Raw genomic sequence first — 20,756 nt, forward strand, 5'->3', positions numbered from 1 at the left:
GGCCTGCCTGCAGAAAATAAAATACTGAAAATCTGAAAGCTTTCGGTTCTTCTCCATATTTCAGTTCTTTATACAATAGGCAGCTAGAAAGATCATGCCTAATATAGCAGGAAACAGAGAAAAACCTGTCAATCTCACTATTCGCATTCACACACGATGAGGGAAACACTCGGGAACGGAAACTCTCAAATTTTGCACTAGTTTTGGGGATATGTTCCTAGTTTACCTTGTAACTGGGTCCCATTTTGCCATCAGGCATTTCAGGGCCGTTTTGTTTTACTGCCACAGCTCGCACGCCCTCTTTCACGAACGCCGGAGTATTTCCATTGAAAGGAACCTTTAGAAAGAAGGAAAGTGGGGTAGCTTGATACCGTATTTGGCATGCATTGAAACAGAATGCCTTCAAGTAATCAATTAGGTTTTTATGAGACGAAAGGGTTGTATGAGCAAGAGTCAGATCAACATCCGTCGTAAAAAATACAGAGTATATTCATGTATCTTAGTTTTATGGACTGATCGCCTCCGTCAGCTAGCACTCAGTCGAGGGAAATCCGGGCCATTAGTATCATTATGTTCACTCTCCGAATAACCACAAAAAGTAAGCTTACTTGTTTTTAAGTAGGGCGTAAATTACAAACAGCATGATGGAAAGTTGTGACCGCCAGGAGAATATGAGTACATGTAGATCTCCATAGGCAAACGCAGCAAACTCTGAGTCAATGTTTAGTTTGTGTTTCTATCTTTTGACAAATGATAATAACGACATTGTGCTTTTTTGATACTAGACAACCAACCCGCTAAAACAAGACATTATTCCATCACCGTATTATATTACGACAATGATTAGAGAGCCTCACTGACAGTCTGAGTATACTGATTTGTTTATCACTAAAAAAGGGAAATTTCAAATTTTTTCTCAAAGAAAAATAATAAATCACAATTTTTTAAAATAAAATTCTTCTAGTCACTGAGCACTGCAATGCACATTTTTACCTCTAATTCGAACTTGTTTGGCATCTTCAAAAGTTCAACAAGGTCTTGAGGAGTATTGTCTGTAACGTAGTCTAGTGGTTTCTTTCCATTCTGAAAAAAACAAATTATAAGGGACCAAGTAGTCTGATCTGACAGACTCTCGAATCTTAATACGTTGTGTTGTGAAGGGCCAGGAAATTTAGTATCTAGAAACCGCCCGCGTGTATCCGAAACAAAAGATGTTCCGGCTGGTTCTTATCGGACGCAGACTCGCCACAAACCTTAATCTAATCTTAAATTTCAGGACGTTTTTATGATACAGCGGACTCCTTTTTTAAAAAGAAATATGTTTTATATCGTCTTACAAATGTACTTTTTCAGATATGGGTATTTTCAATTGCGAAAACTTCTATACCCCTCTTTAAAAGACTTTGACTTACTAGATCGTTCGCGCTGATGTCCGCCCCCAGCCGAAAGAGCGCTGCCGCTGCTTTAAAATGGCCAAATTTCATCGCTAGCTGGAGGGCCGGATCCCCAAACTGAAATATAACTCTCCCTTATTTAAGATACACCATATAAACAGAAAGTATCCTACATATACCGTTTAAAGATGTACACAAAGTATACACGATAAAAAAACTATTTGACTAGTAGAAATTCTTCCTTTAGACGTGCAAAAGCTAAAAAACAAAGGAGCCATGGCGACTGTGATCATAAATCAGCGCAGGCAACATCACAAGGAATAGCGTTGCTGTCTTCCGAGAGACACACGACGTGAAATCAAGCTCCCGTCGATAACTGTGCTGCCTATTAGTGTTGTTCTTGTTCAGATGAAGCCTGGAGGCAAAGTAAAAATAATCTCCTAGTTCCTTAAGAGGAAGTCCTATCAGTCTCTTCGTCCCCTATACATACCATCTCAACAAAATAATTCATTGACGAGCGTATTGCTATATTCGCCTTGTCCACGGCTAGCGCATGTCCTTCAGCGTCGCATCAAACACATCCCGTACTATTGCCATCTATACAGAAAGTGGGAAGCAGTGGTAACTCACCTCATCCTGAACAGTAGCATCGATTCCTTTCTCGAGAAAGACCTGGATAACTTCAGCAGTACCAAGCTTAATTGTCTTCAGGAAGGCTTTGTTCAGCTCCTTGGCAAGACGAAGAGACAACTTTGATTCACAAAGTTCACAAATTACTCATCAAGTTTTTACAAACCAGTTTTTATCACGATCACTAATCAGATACATTAGATATGTAATTAGATACCTCGTCTGAACACCAGGATATGGTTGATTGTGTATGAGTAAAATGCATCTAAATGTTTGACGTTGTGAAAGAACATGTATAGGAAGCTTTTAAAATCGTGAAGGAGGATACCTTGCTTAATGGAGGAAGTGCATGAGATAAACAACTATTTTACCTTCTCAGTGTGCAAACCGGTTTCGAGAATTAAAGAAACCGTCTTGGTATTCTTCTTCAACAAGGCAGTATCCAAAGGTTCTTGGCCAACCTGAAGGGGAGGAAAACTGAAATAAGTTTTTAACTAACAATCGTATTAAAATTTCATCTGGATAAACTAGGGGGAGGCTTTTTCCGACTTATTAACAGTTTCTCTAACTTTTTCCTGATTTATCCGACATTTTTCTCCGACATTGTCCGACTTTTCCCCGACTTTGTCCAAAAGCTCGGATTTCAATAAAACATGTGAAAAAAACAAGGTCTTCCCAAAGTAGGCCATTAAATGGTCCATTTATATAATAGAACGTAAACACACATGGGATGTTGCACAATGAAGTTGTTCATCACAAAATTTTGAAAATGAACTGCATGACCCTCAACGATCAATCCCTTGCTCTAAAAATACCGATTACCTCCATGTGCCAGACCATGTCATTTCAATTTTGTGAAATATAATTGTCCGATTCTATCTGGATCACTACGTGCATTCCAAATTTTTTTTTAGAATAGGGCGGTCAATTTGTTTCCCCTAAACATACGTCGACAACAACTCATCGTAGCTCAGCTCATCAATCATAACGAATGTCGTCGCATGGGCCGGAGTTATTGGTTTCTCTTCGACCTCCTGTTCTAGGGCAGTCGTCAGAGTCACAGTGGACGTACTTATTAATACCGGCACTCGGGGAAATAACGTGTGTAAGCTTTCCGATTCTACTATGGATTTACATTGCATTCAAATTGGATATGATTTGAGGTACGTGATGTCTTTGCTTTAGTTTCCTTTTTTAAATCCATCAAAACCAATTTCAGAAATACTGCTGACGTATAGGCAATTTGTCTGTCTTGGCTTGATGAGAGCGTACGAAAAAGATCGTATTTTTTCGGCCATTTTTATCACTTTCTCTACAGGCAACTCGGAGTTTGGTATGACATAAACTTTCTCGGGCGTACGAATTGTCTCAGGATATTGATGCGAGACTAAACGCTCATACCTAACCTTCGATTGGAGTCTGACGTCAGCACCTCTCTCTATCAGCACCCCCACTGAGTGATCATTCTCAAAAGATGCAGCAATGAAAATAGGTGTTTCACCATTCTGAAAAAATATGTTGTTACTTTACATTGACAGTAATGAACATACAGTCACAATGCGCTACAACATATAGTTTAAGTAGCGGCGGGGAGGAGGGGTTCACGTTTTTTGACCCATCGAAATCTCGTTGGATATGTTAGAGAAACTGAAAATCTCCAGCACAAATGCACTGGCGTGATGGTTGTGCAAATCCTACTGTTTCTAACGGTGTTACAGAGAAAATCTTTCAACTCCATCAAGTGTATCTCTTGCACCATTATCATCAATCAACGATATATTTCTGTCCTTATTTGCTATGGACTCAGTTTAAGACAAGTCATGAAGAGGGAGCATTGATTGAGACGTCATATTCTGACAGATTCTGTGTTTGTTGGGAGAGAGTAAGTAAACCTATCGTTAATGAATAGTTTCCATGAGGAAGCAACAACATTCACATTGAAACACGGCTATGTAACTACTATCGCCTTTAATTAAAGGGAGGCTGCTTAGTTTAGTCCCACCTGAGTAATCAGGGCAAGGTACCCGTTGACCTTGTTCTTTGATGACGGGAGCTGAACCCATGTAGCGTGCTTCATCACTGAATATGGTTTCACGTACTTTATTACGTAGGTTGAGATCGGCCTTGAAGATATGTAAAAATTTGATGATGGCATCATGGTCGTGCATTGCTGCGAGATGGGCAAGTGAGTTACCACCCTGAAACAATTGACGCAGGCAAATTGCACTTGATTTTTTTATCATTTCCCAATGGCATTTCCAGTTTCTGTCACATAATTTTTATTTCTGAATTTGTTTGACATGCTCCTTTTTCTTCCCTTGGCTGGTAACACCAACAACGTTTTACATTGCCTCTACCGCATATGCTATTGGCTCAGTAAACAAAATTTTCGCAAGTAGAACGAATTCGACGCCATCGTTTGCGTGAAAAGTTTTACCTCATCTTGAATATTCGCATCGCCGCCATTTTGCAACAGTATCTTCAATACTCTTCCGTGGCCTTTTGATGTCGCAATGTGCATAGCCGTCTGTCCATGCTGAAATACGAAGATGAAGAATCACAGTCGACACGTTATCTCATGAACTGATACTAAATACTCCTTCCCCGTTCTGGCACAACTCACATTGAGACTCAGGACTGGTGTTTGATACACCTACGTCATTATACAAAAAATATCGAGAGGCGGAGTATATTGAAAACAACTGGTGCCAGGATGGCTACAACTTGGTATCATAACCTTTTCCAATGTCCCTTTCCAATGAAACTTAAGTACCTTGTGCAATGCATAGGAAAATACCCAGACTGCTATCTTCAGATACGAGAAGTTCTTGTTAAAAATCAGAAAGCATCTATTTCCCCTTGCTTGTGGACTTCTCCCTCACTTATTACCCCCTCACTGACCTCACCTCATCGAGAGCATTTGGGTTCGCCTTGGCACAAATCAAGGCTCTGGTTATTGAGGTATTCCCATTGGTTGCTGCTTCGTGAAGAAGTGAATGGCCCTCCTGAAAATATAAAAAAAATTAAGCCGCTTTTTTGGTCAGGGAATTTTGCAGACAAGTTGTTCACTCCTTGCTTTGCAAGTACATCAAACTACCGAACACCAATGTCTACTCTCATACAACCGAGATATAAACTGTGCCAGTTTGAGGTCATTAGATCCAAGGAGTATCTATACATGGCTAGTCCGATATCACAACGTCCCTTCCACGAGGCTCCAATTTTTTGACTGGTCGTTTGGGCAAGACGGTGATGGTATTCGACGGTGATATAGACAGATTCGTTGTTCCTTAACGACGGAGATGACCATGCTTTCGCCTTACCTTGTATAAAATGTCAACTCGCGATCCTTGTTTCAGCAGTTGTTTTGTGACGTCTTTGTAGTTACCTCTAATGGCATCGTGTATGGCAGTGTGGCTGAACTGAAGTTGAATATTTACTTATCTATTTAATTAGTTTTTAAAGAAATAGGTTACAGTAAGATTAGAAGTCAATACCCTTTTATTCTATTTTTGTTATTTATTGGATGACCTGATACTACACTAATACACTGATACATATAATTTCCATATCATCCACTTCCACAAACTTCCATAAAACAGCTGACTCAAGGGAATACCGACTCAAGGCACAGCAGACCTTGAAAAAGAACAGAAGCTTTACCATATCTTTCGCGCTGATATCTCCTCCATGCTGAAGGAGAATCGTAATGAGTGCTTTATCACCATCCCTTGCTGCTAGATGGAGTGGTGTTAATCCTGCCTGAAAAAGATACCAACGAACAGAATAATAAACTTAGCTGGCAAGTGGTGGTGGTGGTGCGCGATGGGCTACTGCCCGCCAAGATTTGAGTCGAAAAGGGCTCCCCTCCCCTTCCATTAACGCCATGTCAAATGACTAGTAAGCTGCAGAGAAGATGTAATTCTTGGCACTATTCGCCTTGTGTCGCCGACTCTGTCTAGTCCAGTGGTCTATATAGTTACGACACATTAATACGCTGCATCTGCATCACGTCTACGGGAGAGAATAGAAACTTTGGGGGTATTTTGGCGATATGCTGGGTCACTTACTGGATTAGGTTGGTTGACTTCAGTGGGATGTCTCTTCAAGTACGCCACTATTGTTGATGCATTGCCACAGGAAATGACCTTCTGAAGGTCCATTCTGAGTATACCTTGAACCATAAAGTATATAGCAAATTTAAAGGTTTAACTCGGATTGGTTACGTCACTTACCAAGAGGTGAGTCTTCTTTTTTCTCACAAATTCTGATGTGATGATATTCAACACATTCTGCTCAATCAGCTTTATTTGGATGACGTCTATGTCCACCGAGACGTATTTGCTCACTGGCCTCACCACCGTGAGCGTAGCAGCAGGCTAATAGGCCTAAACGGGACCGGATCCAGATGACAAACGTCCTCGATGAGGTGTGCAGTCAAAACGTCCCGGGTAAGCAGGAGTTAAAACGTCATCGATTATCGATTTTTGAAAATCACTTCCAAAGTCCTTGAAATGCACGAAAGCCCTGCAGAGTTTTGAATACGGGATCCAGCTGTTTTAACCTGAGGCACAACCATTGCCTGTTGGTCATTGCCTTCTGCCATGCCTTGAATTTATGAGTTTGATGAACCTTCGTACTGAATTCAACACTTAAATATTGCCTACTGCAGGAGCAGAACTAGAGCCGGTTCTTAACAAGTATCTCTTGGTTGTTATTGGAAGACCCGGCACTGCCTGGACATTTGAAGTGATTTATTATTGACCCTCATCCCACCCCACTTTGGTTTCTGCCGGTTGTTGCTTTGCTGGTAGCATCTTCATTCGATAAACACACCTACCTTTTAGTATCCCATGTATTGACGCAATACTTGATGATTCCTGTTTGGATGAAGAAAGTCCAAGGGGTCTTCTTCGTAGTGAATTTGTTGGTGTGTGTAATGATGAGATTTAAGTACGGATTCGTATTTGAATGAGTTAAGTCGAATCCTCTTCGTAGCGAGGGTTTGGTTTGTCTTTATAGTGATAATGACTGGAATTGGCCTGTTTATATCATAAGCCAGACGTGTCAATCGAAAATGCTTGAACAGGTCAAGTTAAGGTTCGCATATGACGTCTTGTGCCAAGGTGATGACCCTAATCTAATTACTAATATATGTGAACTGAAAAGTTGACATCGGTGGTGTTATTGAGTTTTTATTAACATTTATCGATTTTAACTTGAAATCATTCATATCAAGTAGAGAGTTTAACGTGGCAACCAGGCAGGACAATCCCCGTTTTTGTGAGGTCAATTGCCTATTGTTTCTATTGACGTCATAGAAGTTCAGTGATATATTTTTAGCTTTCACTTATTCTATTCATAGAATTAGTGCGACTTTTCAGAAAATCTTGAGACATGCTTTTCGGCCGGGTCTTCAGGGAAAGTGCACAATAACGAGAACGTGTTCATCTGCAGAAAGGATAGGGGAACACTTCCGGGAAATTGGCGTTTTCCAATGCCAAAGAACTGAAAAAATGCACGACCAAGGGAGATGAAGATGATTGTCTTTATTTTTTTATCAGTAACCGTTCTTCAGATTAGATATTGATCATGCTGAACGGAACAAAGAAAAGAAAATCTGAACTAATGAATGTGTGCATGTCCGCTCACATGGGAAGGTTTTATTGAAAATAAATGAAGGATACATGTAAGTATTCAATGCAAATATTTTTAGTAAAGTTACATTGACGTTACTTTATTTTCAACTGCATGCTAAACGTTATTTTGGATACAAGTTTTCAAAAAGCATAAAACCTCATTCACTCGAGTAATCCGTTCTCGACGACGTCATGAGACCAACATGAAAAGGCAGTAGCATACTTGTAAAGGCGTAGCGAGATAATCACTCGGGTTACCAAGTTACAAAATGAAAATAAGCAGTCCTTTCAGTTTAGGCGCATCTCCGCAGAACAGAAACGGATTGTCAGTATTAATGTCCCTCGTCATACAGTCCTTCAACAGGGCATCATCAAAGAGGACAGTATTTATAATAGTCGTGATAAACGAATTTATTTCAAGTCCAACTCGTCATTACACACCTTCGTTTTGTTTTACCAACGGCGTGCCTCAGTGGAGAATCTCTGAAATTAGTGTCGTTTTTGGACTAGTGATAAACTTAGAGATCTTGCGGAACTAGTGAGGCGTAATATTGATATGCCAATGAGTATGCCTCCTTGTGAGAATAGTATGGTTTATAGCTTAGTTCTCTGCGACATCTTTTGCCACAGTAGTGCGTTGTGGTTCCGGCCAGCAATACCTCTTCCTTGGTACTTGGCAGAGATACCTTGTATATTGGACCTATCAGAACACAGAAGATCTCCATAAGAAACATGAAATAGTACACGAACAGAATCGGAATGGCAATGGGCAAGACTTTCATGTTATGAGCCCCGAGAAAAGGTTCAATGAACGTGAAATAATCTGTGACAGGGGTATCGTCGGTTATGTTGTAACACCGGCCGGTGACTTTCTCAGCATCTGTCAGAATGGCCCGGACGGCACAGACGTGGGCCCATGCAGCATTTCCTACATACACTAACGACACTCGCGTACTTGTCCCGCCCATCCTCGGGAGAAACCCATAACAACACTGGTGGGCGAATTTCAAAAACTTTGGTATGATCACTTTGTCGCCGTCTCCGTAAATTCCGCATGGTCGTAGCACGACTGTGTGCAGGCGCTTGCCGTTTTTCAGCAGCTGGCCCTCAGCAGCTCGGACTTTATCCTCGGCGATCTGCTTGCTCTTGGTATAGCCATTCAGGAGGTCTGTAACATGATGCAACTTCCTTTTGTCGATGTCATCTTCGTCACAGTTCTCAACTATCATGCCTGTGTCACGTGATATCTCGGTTGATGACGTGTAGACCAGATTTTGAACGTTGCATTCCAAACAAGCCTTGATGACGTTTTTGGTACCTGAAAAAGGGAGTGAAGACGTCAATTTATGAAAGAGTTTACAGAAGGGTTCGTATTGTGTCGAAATAGACCAGAGATATAAGAAATTGTACATGCTAGAATATTTGTGCCATGTTGAAAACCCCCGGTCATATCTGTTCACTCTGATTGGTCTTAAGTCGATTAGCGAATACAATGTAATTCGTTTTCATTGTTTAGGAGGCATCCGAATACTAGAATAATGTGATAGGCCTAGGTCCTCCTTCCGTCAATCCACTTATAATTAAGTAACACTAAAACTTGTCATGACCGTATGGCCTTTTTGTTCTCACCTTTTATATTGACGTCATTGATGAAAACGGCCCCCGACTGAATTACTGCCGCACTATGGACAACCACTGTGACGTCCTTAAAGGCGCCTCTTAGGTCGTCCATGTTTCGGATGTCGCCTTTGATGAAAGATAATTTGGTCCCATTAGACACTGCAAAAGAAAACAATGATCGTCGTTAAAGTGTTTAATGGTCAAGAGGAGATGATGACGGCATAAGCTATTAGGTTTACTAACTGCCTGTCACCAACCAAACAATAAGCATGTTTTTCGCTTGGGCTTGTTTACTTTTTACGTTATTCGGGTCTTGTCAATAGGGAGGTTGCGAAGAGCAACTTATCACGGATTCCTTGAACTTTGTGTACATTTCGATCCGTAAACGTATAAGGCTAAAGTCACTGATCTCAACCCTCCTGATCATAGCATTCTGCCCCAACAAGTTCAAAAGGTACTAACCACACAAGCAACAGGAGTGTACTAAGGCCGGAGGGCGTTGCGGTTTTCAATGCCTCGATTATCAAGATAGTTGATAACTTTCAGGGATAAAGTTCACTATCGTGCTACTTCTTGACGGTTTACTTACTGAGATGGCAATCTGGTGGCTTCTCTTGGCAGTCCAAAACTCTGATCTCATGAACGCCTTTGCCCTGTTCAATCAGCAGCTTGACCATGTGGCGCCCAAGGTTCCCACAACCACCAAGGACTAGCACTGTGACCCATTCAGGCGGAGATTTCATTTCTGAAAAGATATACTGCATTGCGTTAAAAATGAATCAAAATGATGCATTTGCTTCCTTTCAAAATTGTATCTCGGAACAATTCAGATATTCTTGGAAGTGGAAAATCGACGGATGTAATAGTTCTCATAAAATATAAGAGAAGTTTAAGGAATATTTCGAGATTCGCTATGAAGTAAACAGTAGATATAAACAATTTCGATATCAGTTACCACTCCCTAATAACGGTGAACCTGTTTGGGGAAGAAATCTTGCAAAACTCTGTATTAAACTCCCTGCATCCATGGATGACGTGCCTTTTAAGCTACACATAGGACAAAACAGCGTAAAAACCCTACTGTACCTTCTGATAAGTCTCTCGTTGTGGAGCTGGAACAAACCATGTCTGCATCGAACTGCCAGTTCCCTTGTACTAACAGCTGATCCCTTTCCCTTTTCTAAAGACAGGCCCAACAAGGATAAATAAATAAATAGCGTACTTGCAAGCACACATAAATAGCTAATGCACACGCCACATGCACACAATTTTGGCTGTTTTTAGGAAATTTGTGTGAAGTGAAGAAGGCTTTATTTCGCTCCAGTAATTGTGTTAATATCCTTTGTCAACATCCTTTGATCTATTACTAAAAAGTATTGTCAGGGGGTGGGATAAGGGTTCCAGCCGGATGTATGAGGACACGAGCACTCAGTTTTCAAAGCCTTTTTGGTTTTATTGTGAACGGGGATGTTATACTTTTATATACAAAGGTTTTTTATTCAGTAAAATGTGTGTAAAGGTTTCATATCATAAAATCAAACCATTTCAGAAATATCAGAATATTTTAAATCCACACTTTTGTCAAGAATTCGTGAGTTGGGCGAAATCTTTTATTTGATAATGATAACAAAAAGTATAAAACCAAGAAATTCTAATACATCAAAATGTGTACCAACTTGGCTCTACGTGTACTTCGGATAGATATTTTCAAGAACCGGGGTATGGGTCATATTCACACTAAATGACTTACCGATATCAGCTTCCTTGCCAATACTTATTCTGAAATTCACCTCACAAGAGGAACATTATCACAATGAATCCGAAATGTGAGTAGTGTCCCAAACCATAACAACCAGCAGGCTGTTACTCCAAGATCTCATGTATGTGAGTTTCCCCGCGCCCCATATGATAAATTAATATTGACCCATGATGTTGTAAAGAAATATAATTAATAATTAAATGATATGGATTATTACCAAACGTATTAAAGATTACATGGGAACTATTATATATGGGTGAGCTTGTTAATCATTGATGTAATCCAATCGGAAATGGTAACTGGATTCTGACCCATCTGCCATTACTACCTCACGTCATACAATAGTAACCAAGAACAGAGAGTGTGCTATTATTTTTTGTCGGTGTAGCCTACGCTGACAAAAATTGGCTCATACGACAGGTAAATAGACCTGGGAACGTTATCCAAAACGTCAGCACCTCTCTTGCTTACCTATATTAGTTATCAGACTACATCGGGGCTTAGTCTTAGTTATGATGAAGACGCCCCTTTGTAGACGTCCTCACACCCGCCTTGCGTGCCTTGTGTATGACATTGTCATCATATTATCATGACAAAGGAGGAAAAGCTTACCTGGTAATCATCCAGCAAAAGATCGTGTGGGACGGTAATACATGTAATAAGCCCAGACCTAGAAGTGCAAAAAAATCATGGTCCGATGCAATGGTGAAAACATCATTGAAATCGTTCTTCTCAAATCTTAAAAAAATACAGTTGCTTACAAAGTGCCTCTCTCCGATTGCGACCATTAGGCCTACACTAAAAGCAACAATTCAAATAGCCATTTCTAGCAAAACCAGCACGTCTTCAGAATCCATACCCGAGGCTGTCGACTTCGCTCCCAACAAGGATTATCGATAAGATGCCAAAGTGGAGAAAAAGCCGAGGAGCAGGCCCAACACTAAGAATAGCCTAGGTGCTTTAATAAGAAGCATAGGCCTACTACTACCACTACAGTACCAGCAGTAAATCGCCAGCAGCATGTCACATGTACAGATCACTGTTCAGCATTAAAGAAAAGAAAAATATTGCCCATTGCCTGGGGTATTTTGCCATCCCAACACAGCCAGCAGAGAGAGATCTGACCAGCTGTCACGAGCGCCCCACCAACGACCTACGTCCTGGGGGCCAGTAGAGTAGGGCCTACGTAGGCGTGACCAAACAGTTTGGTGAACAGTGACAGTTTGGCAAACTCATCAGTATTCTATCACCAACTGATAAGGTGATAGATAGCCCCCTACTACTACTAGGCTTATAGTAGATGGGATCTCCTCACGAACACCCGAGACCTTGATCTCCAACTAGGCCTAAAAGGTTTTCGAGGGCATATCTTTCCATGTACATGCACAGTCACATGACATTGTTCAAATGAAAACGTTTTTTAAATTTAAACTGACTGGCAGTTCGACTTGACAGTGTCACTGTATCAGCGGCACTGACAGCTTGACATATAGCTATACCGGTAGGCTACGGCCTCGGGCAGACTGCTGTTGAACGATGATCATGAACATTGGGATGGAAAGGGAAATGGTAGGCCTAATGTCAGTATACTTCCTCGATAGGCCATATGACTGTGACGGTACCTCGTAAATATCGGCTAAAATGTCAATGATGTGATTTGCCTTGACTCGTTATTTCGTAGCATGTGCAAATGCACACCGACATACACTACATCATTCACTGACGAGGTCAACTTCTCGGTGCCATCTGAATCTACATCATGGCGTAAAATTTACGCACTTCTACTCTATTGTGCAATAGTGTCATGATGCAACGACGTCATTGCGACGAGCGACTGCTCAAGTGACGTCATGCATGACGTCACTAATTGAAACCAAAGGTTAGATAGATCATGCTAGACGGCGGGGTCCTCAGTGCAGTGTAGGCTATACCAAATCGAACTCCAGTATCAACGGAGTATCTTGATCTCAACTTGGTCCACCTAAAGTTGCTCCTTTCCATGGTCCGTGTTTGTAACTCGGTCTGTGGTCAGCTGTGAGTCACTTTCCTGCCTCAGACATGGTATTGGACCCAATGACATCGTCACAACAAGAAGTCCTTTTTAGTTTCTGGTGGTAGGGGTCCACTAAATGGTTGATAATATAAGACATGAAGAAATACAGTATCCTTTGGATTAAAATGTTTGCCAAGTTGCACAGTGTCTTCGAAAATTGGCCTATATTTGGTTGTTTGTAGCAGTAGGATATATAGGGGGCGAATACCCCCCCCCCCGCCCCCGGATCCATGCCTGCCCCGTTGCTCGAGAACTTCTTTTTTCGAGGTAACTGAGGACTTTAGATAAAGAACACCCAAGGAATGCAAAGGTCGTCACTAAGTGGAGAAAGCGACAGCAACAGGTACTCAGCCTGTTAGAACTCGTTTGTAAATTCTTTCAATGCATTCCTGGGTAACGGGTTTACATGTATACCTTCTGATTTTAACGTGCATGCACTTCCATTATATATTTCGACTTGATGGAAGTTTCGCACATTCATTTCGAACTATATAATCGGCGTGCCCGTGGGCATTTCGTTCGAAAGTGGTGTAGAAAATAAATTTTATCCGTTCTCTGGAATGAAATGATATTTTAGAAGAATTTCGATAATTATATAAATTGTCGGATGATATTCCCTTAACTATGTGCGAGTCACATGTGGATTATTTCGTTGGATTTTGCTGTATCAGCGATAACGTCACCATCATTATTCGAATAGTAAGTATAGACCGAAGTTTTATGCAATATTGTATTTTTTATACATTTTGTTAGCCCGTTACATGAACGGAAACCAATTGATAAACAGACCTCGTCAGCCCTGCTGATTATCACATGGGTATGATCAACCAGCCATCAGTGTACTCTCAGGCTCCCGCAAAGAGTGATGGCCTGCAATGATGCATCAAGTCACCAAATTGGATCCGTTGGATTTCTATTCTGCCAGTAGCGGTTTAAGTGAAATCAAGTTGGCCTCCGTTGTCACCAGAGGTTCATCAGCAGGATATTATAGGATCCAGGCACAAGCCTGTCCCAAATTGTATATTTTCATGTCCTATTCCCTGTGTACGAAAGATGAACAGGAAATATATTTCCACGCAGCACCAACCCTGCGTCGGCTGCTGTCTTGGAACATTGGCATTCCGCTACGTTACGATGTCATCAGCCTTATAACGCTTACGACGAAAAATTGCTCCAGTGGGGCGATTTTTCGTGCTGAATACATAACAAGTGGTGATACTGAGTCAAGGAAGTAAGGTGGTTTTAAAATTCACCTCATACAAGGGCGTCGTTTCCCCATTAATCTCTGTTATTGCATTATCACGGGGTATAGTGTGCTGGAGAAGTAGTGATAGCATCGTTGACACATTATGGTCGCCGTAGTATACTGAGAATAGTGTAACACGGTCATGTGGTGGTGGCCAAGTATGTATGCCCTAGATTTTATTTGGAAATTGGGCGATTGGCGATACCTCTGGCCCTCTACGACGTTTATGAGGCGCAAGTGGATAGATTTGGTATCAGCTGATGACTGCTTGACGGTGATTTAAGTCATGGCGTCGATTATGCATAAAATCATGGAAGATTCGACAACATGCGATGATATTGTTATTTGATCATTGTTTGTGTCTAGCAGTGGGTGAATTACCAACTGATGAAAACGATGGATTAACTTTGGACTATGTTGTAAGTCTACAACAGGTATGGGAACGTATATACTGGGTCTAAAACATCTCAGTTGGTGAATTTGGCTATTAAGGGACTGTTCTGATGGGAGTATGAAAATTGACCACTTGTTAGTGCCCTGTAGTAAACTGATCGCGGTATTATCATTTTTTTTAGGCAGGAATGGTCTAAAAAATGTTTAATTTCATGGATAAAGAGATTAAACTAAATCGGATAAACCTTTTCACATGAAATGGATAAAATTCCGAAGTGAGGTACAAGCTGTAAATGTAATGAAGCTTCGTTCACTAAATTCTGCCACGATTGTGCTAAACTGCGAGTAATCGGTGACTGGATTTCACATCTTGCGTGTTAGTATATATTTGGTGCGTTGCGACAGCAATGGTTGAGAGTGATTTAGTAAAACATCGTTCCATGCTATCCAAGGGAGAAAGGTTCCTTCGCCAAAAGAATGCGATCAACACGTTGGCAGTCGCGGAATGTTACAACCTCCCGTTGTTAAGCACTAGGAAATGATGATACAGGCAGGTAAGAAAATTAGTAGAATAATGGAAATAACGAAGTGTTTTCTTTCTCCACAACTAAAAAATATTTAACTTGTTTGACGTTAAGAGCGGTGTACTAAACCTGTCCAGTCGTATGCATGTAGAGAGTGTCCCAGGGTTTCCCCCTGAACATTCGCCGAGTGTTCAGAATTATATATACACGTATACTGCAACATTTGTTCCCGCGTTGTTTCAATGGATATACTGGATATAGACCAGCTTGATGCTAAGTCTTCGAGATGAGTACTCGTGTATTCTCGTGGCGCAGAAATCCTATAGAGTTATTTCGTAGTACGTTTTGAAGGTGTAAAGAGTAGCACTGCAGAAATCTGAAGAAAAACGTAAAGTGCTTGGCATTCCTATGTAGGAGTCTAGTACATGTATTCCCACTAATTAACTGTAGCAAGTTGCTCCAATGATGGGAAAATAATTTGGTTGCACTCAGTGTCACCAATACTGACCGTCGAAAGATAGGATAACGACGCAGTATTACCAAAAAAACTTGTTCGGGAGCCTGTGTTTGTCTGCCTTCTGGTATACCGCTAAGGTCAAACCATTCGAACTAAGTAACCGACATATCGCTGTTGCCAGTTTAACAGGTGTGCCCTTCATAAGTGGATACAGGAAACCCATTCACTTACCTTCGAAAGAAAAACCGAAATAGGTATTATGATAATGCAATCCACGATATACTTAATATTTAAGCCAAGAACTATAAAGATTCTTTTAGGACGATAATGCTTTGAAATATAAAATTTCGAGAAAAGGTAGTTTTAAATAGTGGGCCATTGGGACTGTGCTGTCAAAGTAATGGTAGCCGGTCCGAATAGTGCCTTTTTGTGATGGGCTGAAGTAATCACTTGCATATCAGCAAAACTCAATGATTGTCTTACTTAATCCTGATATCAGCTTTGGGGCATGTTGCTTCTTCGAGCTGGATCCTACAGGCAGTGCGACTAAAGCATTCTAGATGGCGATGAAGACGTTCGCCTCGTAACCACGTGTATTCGTTAAATGAAAGGGTAAAGCATCCTGAGTTAACTTGGATCGTTCCTTTTTAAATATTAGTGGAGTTTCTCGAGGCTTCCGCTGGGACATTCTGAGCACTAAAAAACGTCTTTTTAAAATTAGTGTATTTTTGTCCTATCGGAGTGCTATCCTGTCACTCGGCTACCCTTCAATTGATCATCAATATTTTTACCCTTTTTTGCTTAAAATACATTGTTTCGAAGTTAAATTTCCCCCATACCCGGGTCACGGGTTCGACTCACCATGAATCCACTAGTTCTTCCTTTAAATCACAGCGAGGAGGTGAACAAAAAGTCATGTATGATAGATAAGTAACCCATCTGAGTTGAGATGTGCATAACCGATATTTTCAAAAATAAACCCGAGGGTATAGAGACGATTACAATAGCACAAACAATGTGTAAAGTATAGGAACTAGGCCTAGCAATTCAAATCGATACTAGATACTGATATAGAGTATGTAAAATAGATATGTCAGAGGGATGATGAAATGATCACTTGGTTGTTGATGGGATTATTCTTTAAACTACGGTAAGGACTGAATACTTATTTTCACGTCATACCTAAGTTGTCATGTTCGCCATTAAAAACACCATTGGTCATGTAGGTTAGTCTAATTGCATCCAATGAGATATATTCCGAATCAGGGTCGGTCATGTCGGTGTCCACAACAACATCCTGACATTTGTGTCATGCAGTTTCGACGAATTCCTACCATATTGTATAGACGTGCAAGCTATGGTTATAATGTCACACCTGTGTGTTATTGAAGGAAAAAGGAGTAAAGTACCTCTGGGTACCGAAACATTTTAGCTAGTACGATAACAGCGCATTGAACGCGAATGAAGATGGTGCACTCGAATGGAATGCGACGCATGTGAGACCAGAGATTAATTGTGGTTGGTGGTGTACATGTCACCAGTTTTGGTATTTTTCGTATCATTTCAATCCGTAATATATCATTGTGCTTAGTACATTCGTTTTTTCAGCCATTACAAAACCACCGTAGGCCTATAGACCGTTCTTAAGTGCCAAAATTTGACGCTTATAATAGCAGCACTAGCCTAAAGGATGTACACTTTCTGCGCAGTGAATCTTTCAGACTGTTCCCGAGTTTTCTATGATATCATACTTATATTCGGTTTTAATCAGAGAAGGTCAGATATACCCAAAAGTGTTATAGAGCTTAATATTTAATCAGAAGGAATTCGACTGCGAAGACGCTACGGAAATCAGTTGAATAATTATTGCTCGAGTTTGACCACACCAGTGCACCAGAATCCGTACCTAGGTATTTTCCAACTCGCTGCCATCGTTCGGTAGAGAAGTCAGGTAGAGAAGTGGAAATCCATCTAGCACCTGTAAGATTTGATACCCCTGTTTGTTTTCTAATGTTTGTTTGTCTGACTTGTTTATGGCTTTTAATGCAGTGCCATTAGTATTAGAAAATTCGAACCATCAGTTGGAAAGAATTGGCCTACCCCTGCTGATAATGCTTGGAAGATGTTTGATTCAGGCAAGCCCCGTGAGGAATTCCTCCGGGAAGTTTTGCAGGTGTAACTCCCTTAGAATGAGGTTTATTTACGGCCGAGTTGCAAAGTCTACGTTTGTGCGATCCCTGGGCTGATGGTCAACGTTTGAAACAAGATCTTCTTGTAGAATTGACTTTTGGTGACGGTAACAAAAGCCCATAATCACTCATAATGAAAAGCATTTACAACCCATTCATTTAAATGCAAGTCACGGAATGTTGTCATTGGTCTTAGTTAGTTCAACTGCTTCTTTCCGGGTTCCTCATGTTCCAGAATATTCGTTGTCAAATGAAGAATGTGTGAGTGTTTAGTAACAGTCCGTGTAAAACTAAGTAGCGCGTTTCTTAAGTTTGTTGGTGTCAGTGCGGTAGGCTACACATATATACATTTAATTTGATTTGAAAAAGTATCTTTTAGTTCATTACGAAAGCATCATTCAACAGAATCTGAAAGCTAGGGAGCCCTAATCGTGTAGGGTGTTATTGCTTTGTACTTGTCAGCATTAACAACTAGATCTGACTAATATGACCGACTAATGTACACTGGGAGCTTTGTTGCTCCTTACTCTAAATCCTCCCAAGTCGTCAGTTGATTGCGATAGTAAAACTGACAGAGCAGAACATCTATCTTCTTCAACTTAGTTAATAGCCTGATAAGATATTTCGTCGGAGAGGGGTTCGTGGGCAGGTCAGCAAACAATTTTAAAGTTTTAAAGTCTTAGAGTAGTTCAATAACTGCGCTGTATAAATATATTGGTTATAGACATTTGACTTCAATACGCCGCTGAAAACATACCTAATCGTCCACTTCATTTGAGATTTAGCGTCCCCTATCGATAACATAATCACAAATCTACCCGGTAGAGACGTGACTGTAACCTTTATCAAGTTGAAAAAAACTGACTGTATTTTCTAGTATGGCCCGTTGAAATTGAACACTATCAAAACGTTTTAAAAACCAAACAATGTGTGGCCGAAATTCTTTAATGCACATTTTAAGTCCCATCTGGACGAGCACTTGAAAACTTTAGGTTGGGCATCCAACAGATTGCTCGGACTTCTGTCGTACTTGGTTGCAATAGCTCATCTCCAAGGACCAGTAAATTCATACTTGTGGACCCTTGGGCAGAGATAAGATCTCCGTATCTTCATTTGGGATGTTAGGATCATTCGGCCATATCCACTAAGTGGTCCCGAGTGGCTTGTTCTAGTATCTATCATCGTTATCTGTGATCTAAATTCTTCGAAGTTGTTACAGAGTTCAGGAACTTTACATAAAACCTGTTAATCTAGTGTTAACCGTGTAGCACACGCACAACTAAATCAACTGCTAGGCAACTCATTAATTTCAACTCGATAACACCAGACATCTTCTTTTTTTCTTTCATTTCTTCTTCTTTTTCACTCAGTGCTTTCCACGGCGATTAGTTACTTAATCAGTCGTTGCCAGTGATTCATTGAGGTTCCTCAGTAGCCTCTGTGGCAGATGTAACGCGCTGTATTATCGAAGTCATTTCGGGAGACAATAGCAATCGAATCAAGATAGTCGCAACACCGCACGCGTTGATGGCCAATTTTTCAAGTCGGCGAACCCAAACTGCCTGTGGATAACCGTGTACATGACAGGATACGAAACACCGCGGTTCGTTCTAAACGTTGGAAAGGTCTTCATCGATTTTTTACCAATAACTATGGAATTTAATCGAAAGCATCTTTGGTCTCTTTGCTCAAATATGAATAACTTAACAACAAATCGCCTTTTGACATTAAATCAATGGTTTCCAATAAACAATAGTCAGTCAGATAACCGATAAAATGTATCTCCCGTTCACTCGAGCCGTCAATTCTCTAGGCAACGATTCGTCAAAGATTGGTTAATGATTCGGTATCGTAGTACCATCGACAGGCCCTTCGAACTGAGTGAGCACATCCATCAAGGACCAAGCAATTTTACTTACTTAGCCGCCTCTAGCTAAACCCAATTCTCTGTAGTATTCACCCTCTTTGATATGACGACGTTTTATTGATATATTTTATTGGTAACTTTTATTGACAAATCTACTGACCCAAGGACATTGAACTTAAACCTTCTGTTCTGGTGCTGTGTGAGAATGCTAAATGAAGATATGGCCGCTCGTTATGTTTTGCAACCGCTGTCGATAAGATATTTGAACAGCCATACCGTGAAATGTCGTTTTATGTGAAACAATCTCAATAGAGCATGATGCTTCGTACCTTCCACAACCTCATCTACACATAATGCTGGCATGTTCTTCGCTGCATTTCTTCGTGCGGTGAAGCAACATAGATAGGCGTGGCATGGGTGCTACAAAGGACACATCGGCCAAATTAACCAGTGATCAAACCCGTCGAATTGCTTGCATATCGAAGCATTCACATATCCAATACCATAATGGTAAAGGAGGTAAAGTCACAAAGACCACATTAAAGAAATTGCTTTTGTTTGTCTGTCAGTATATCCGATGATTCATGCAGGATTGAAATATCTAGCTTTCCTGAAGGCAGCCTTCTCCGGAAAAACTGTGTATGTTCGATAACAGAATAAGATAGCATCAACATCAAAGGCAAATGTATGAGAAACACTGTTCTAAAACTTCTGTTATTATTCACTGCGGTATAGCTGTCTTGCGCGCATGTGCATTGGTCTTGGTGAGTCATGTGATTATTCGGTATCAATGGTTGGTTACCGAAGTTTGCTATAGAAAGTATCTGACAGGTGGTGTTCAGACAGTTGTGTTGCAAATGTACGAACAAGTCACAACGTTCCACAATAATTTTGCTAATAAGAGTTGTTTTTGCTGTACTGTGGGCGTTTCCCTCATATATTTCACCGCATTGTTGATGAGCCTTTCATAGTTTGAAACATATTC

General features: G+C 40.7%; 2 protein-coding genes across 2 annotated transcripts in view; both read right to left on the reverse strand.

Moving 5' to 3' along the window:
- The window catches only part of LOC135484261 (uncharacterized), an 18,945-nt gene extending 11,963 nt beyond the window's left edge, over positions 1-6,982 (reverse strand). The window contains exons 1-14 of the mRNA XM_064765570.1: positions 6,865-6,982; positions 6,095-6,198; positions 5,688-5,786; positions 5,348-5,446; positions 4,931-5,029; positions 4,462-4,560; positions 4,124-4,222; positions 3,431-3,529; positions 2,396-2,485; positions 2,025-2,123; positions 1,413-1,511; positions 994-1,083; positions 227-337; positions 1-7 (exon numbers count right to left, since the gene is read on the reverse strand). The exon at positions 1-7 is cut by the window's left edge and continues 98 nt beyond it. Of these exons, the coding sequence (XP_064621640.1) occupies positions 1-7; positions 227-337; positions 994-1,083; positions 1,413-1,511; positions 2,025-2,123; positions 2,396-2,485; positions 3,431-3,529; positions 4,124-4,222; positions 4,462-4,560; positions 4,931-5,029; positions 5,348-5,446; positions 5,688-5,786; positions 6,095-6,187 (1,183 nt within the window). The 5' untranslated portion in view covers positions 6,188-6,198; positions 6,865-6,982. The remainder of the gene's footprint in view (positions 8-226; positions 338-993; positions 1,084-1,412; positions 1,512-2,024; positions 2,124-2,395; positions 2,486-3,430; positions 3,530-4,123; positions 4,223-4,461; positions 4,561-4,930; positions 5,030-5,347; positions 5,447-5,687; positions 5,787-6,094; positions 6,199-6,864) is intronic.
- Positions 6,983-7,657: 675 nt separating this feature from the next.
- Positions 7,658-10,074, reverse strand: LOC135485103 (3 beta-hydroxysteroid dehydrogenase/Delta 5-->4-isomerase type 2-like). Its single transcript, XM_064766844.1, has 3 exons — positions 9,873-10,074; positions 9,293-9,442; positions 7,658-8,981 (listed from the first exon to the last, which is right to left on the reverse strand). Exons 1-3 carry the CDS (start codon positions 10,045-10,047, stop codon positions 8,182-8,184), a joined length of 1,125 nt encoding a protein of 374 aa, XP_064622914.1. The 5' UTR covers positions 10,048-10,074; the 3' UTR covers positions 7,658-8,181.
- Positions 10,075-20,756: the final 10,682 nt, after the last annotated feature.

The sequence above is a fragment of the Lineus longissimus genome, chromosome 3, assembly GCF_910592395.1.
Source record: "Lineus longissimus chromosome 3, tnLinLong1.2, whole genome shotgun sequence".
Taxonomy (NCBI): Eukaryota; Metazoa; Nemertea; class Pilidiophora; order Heteronemertea; family Lineidae; genus Lineus; species Lineus longissimus.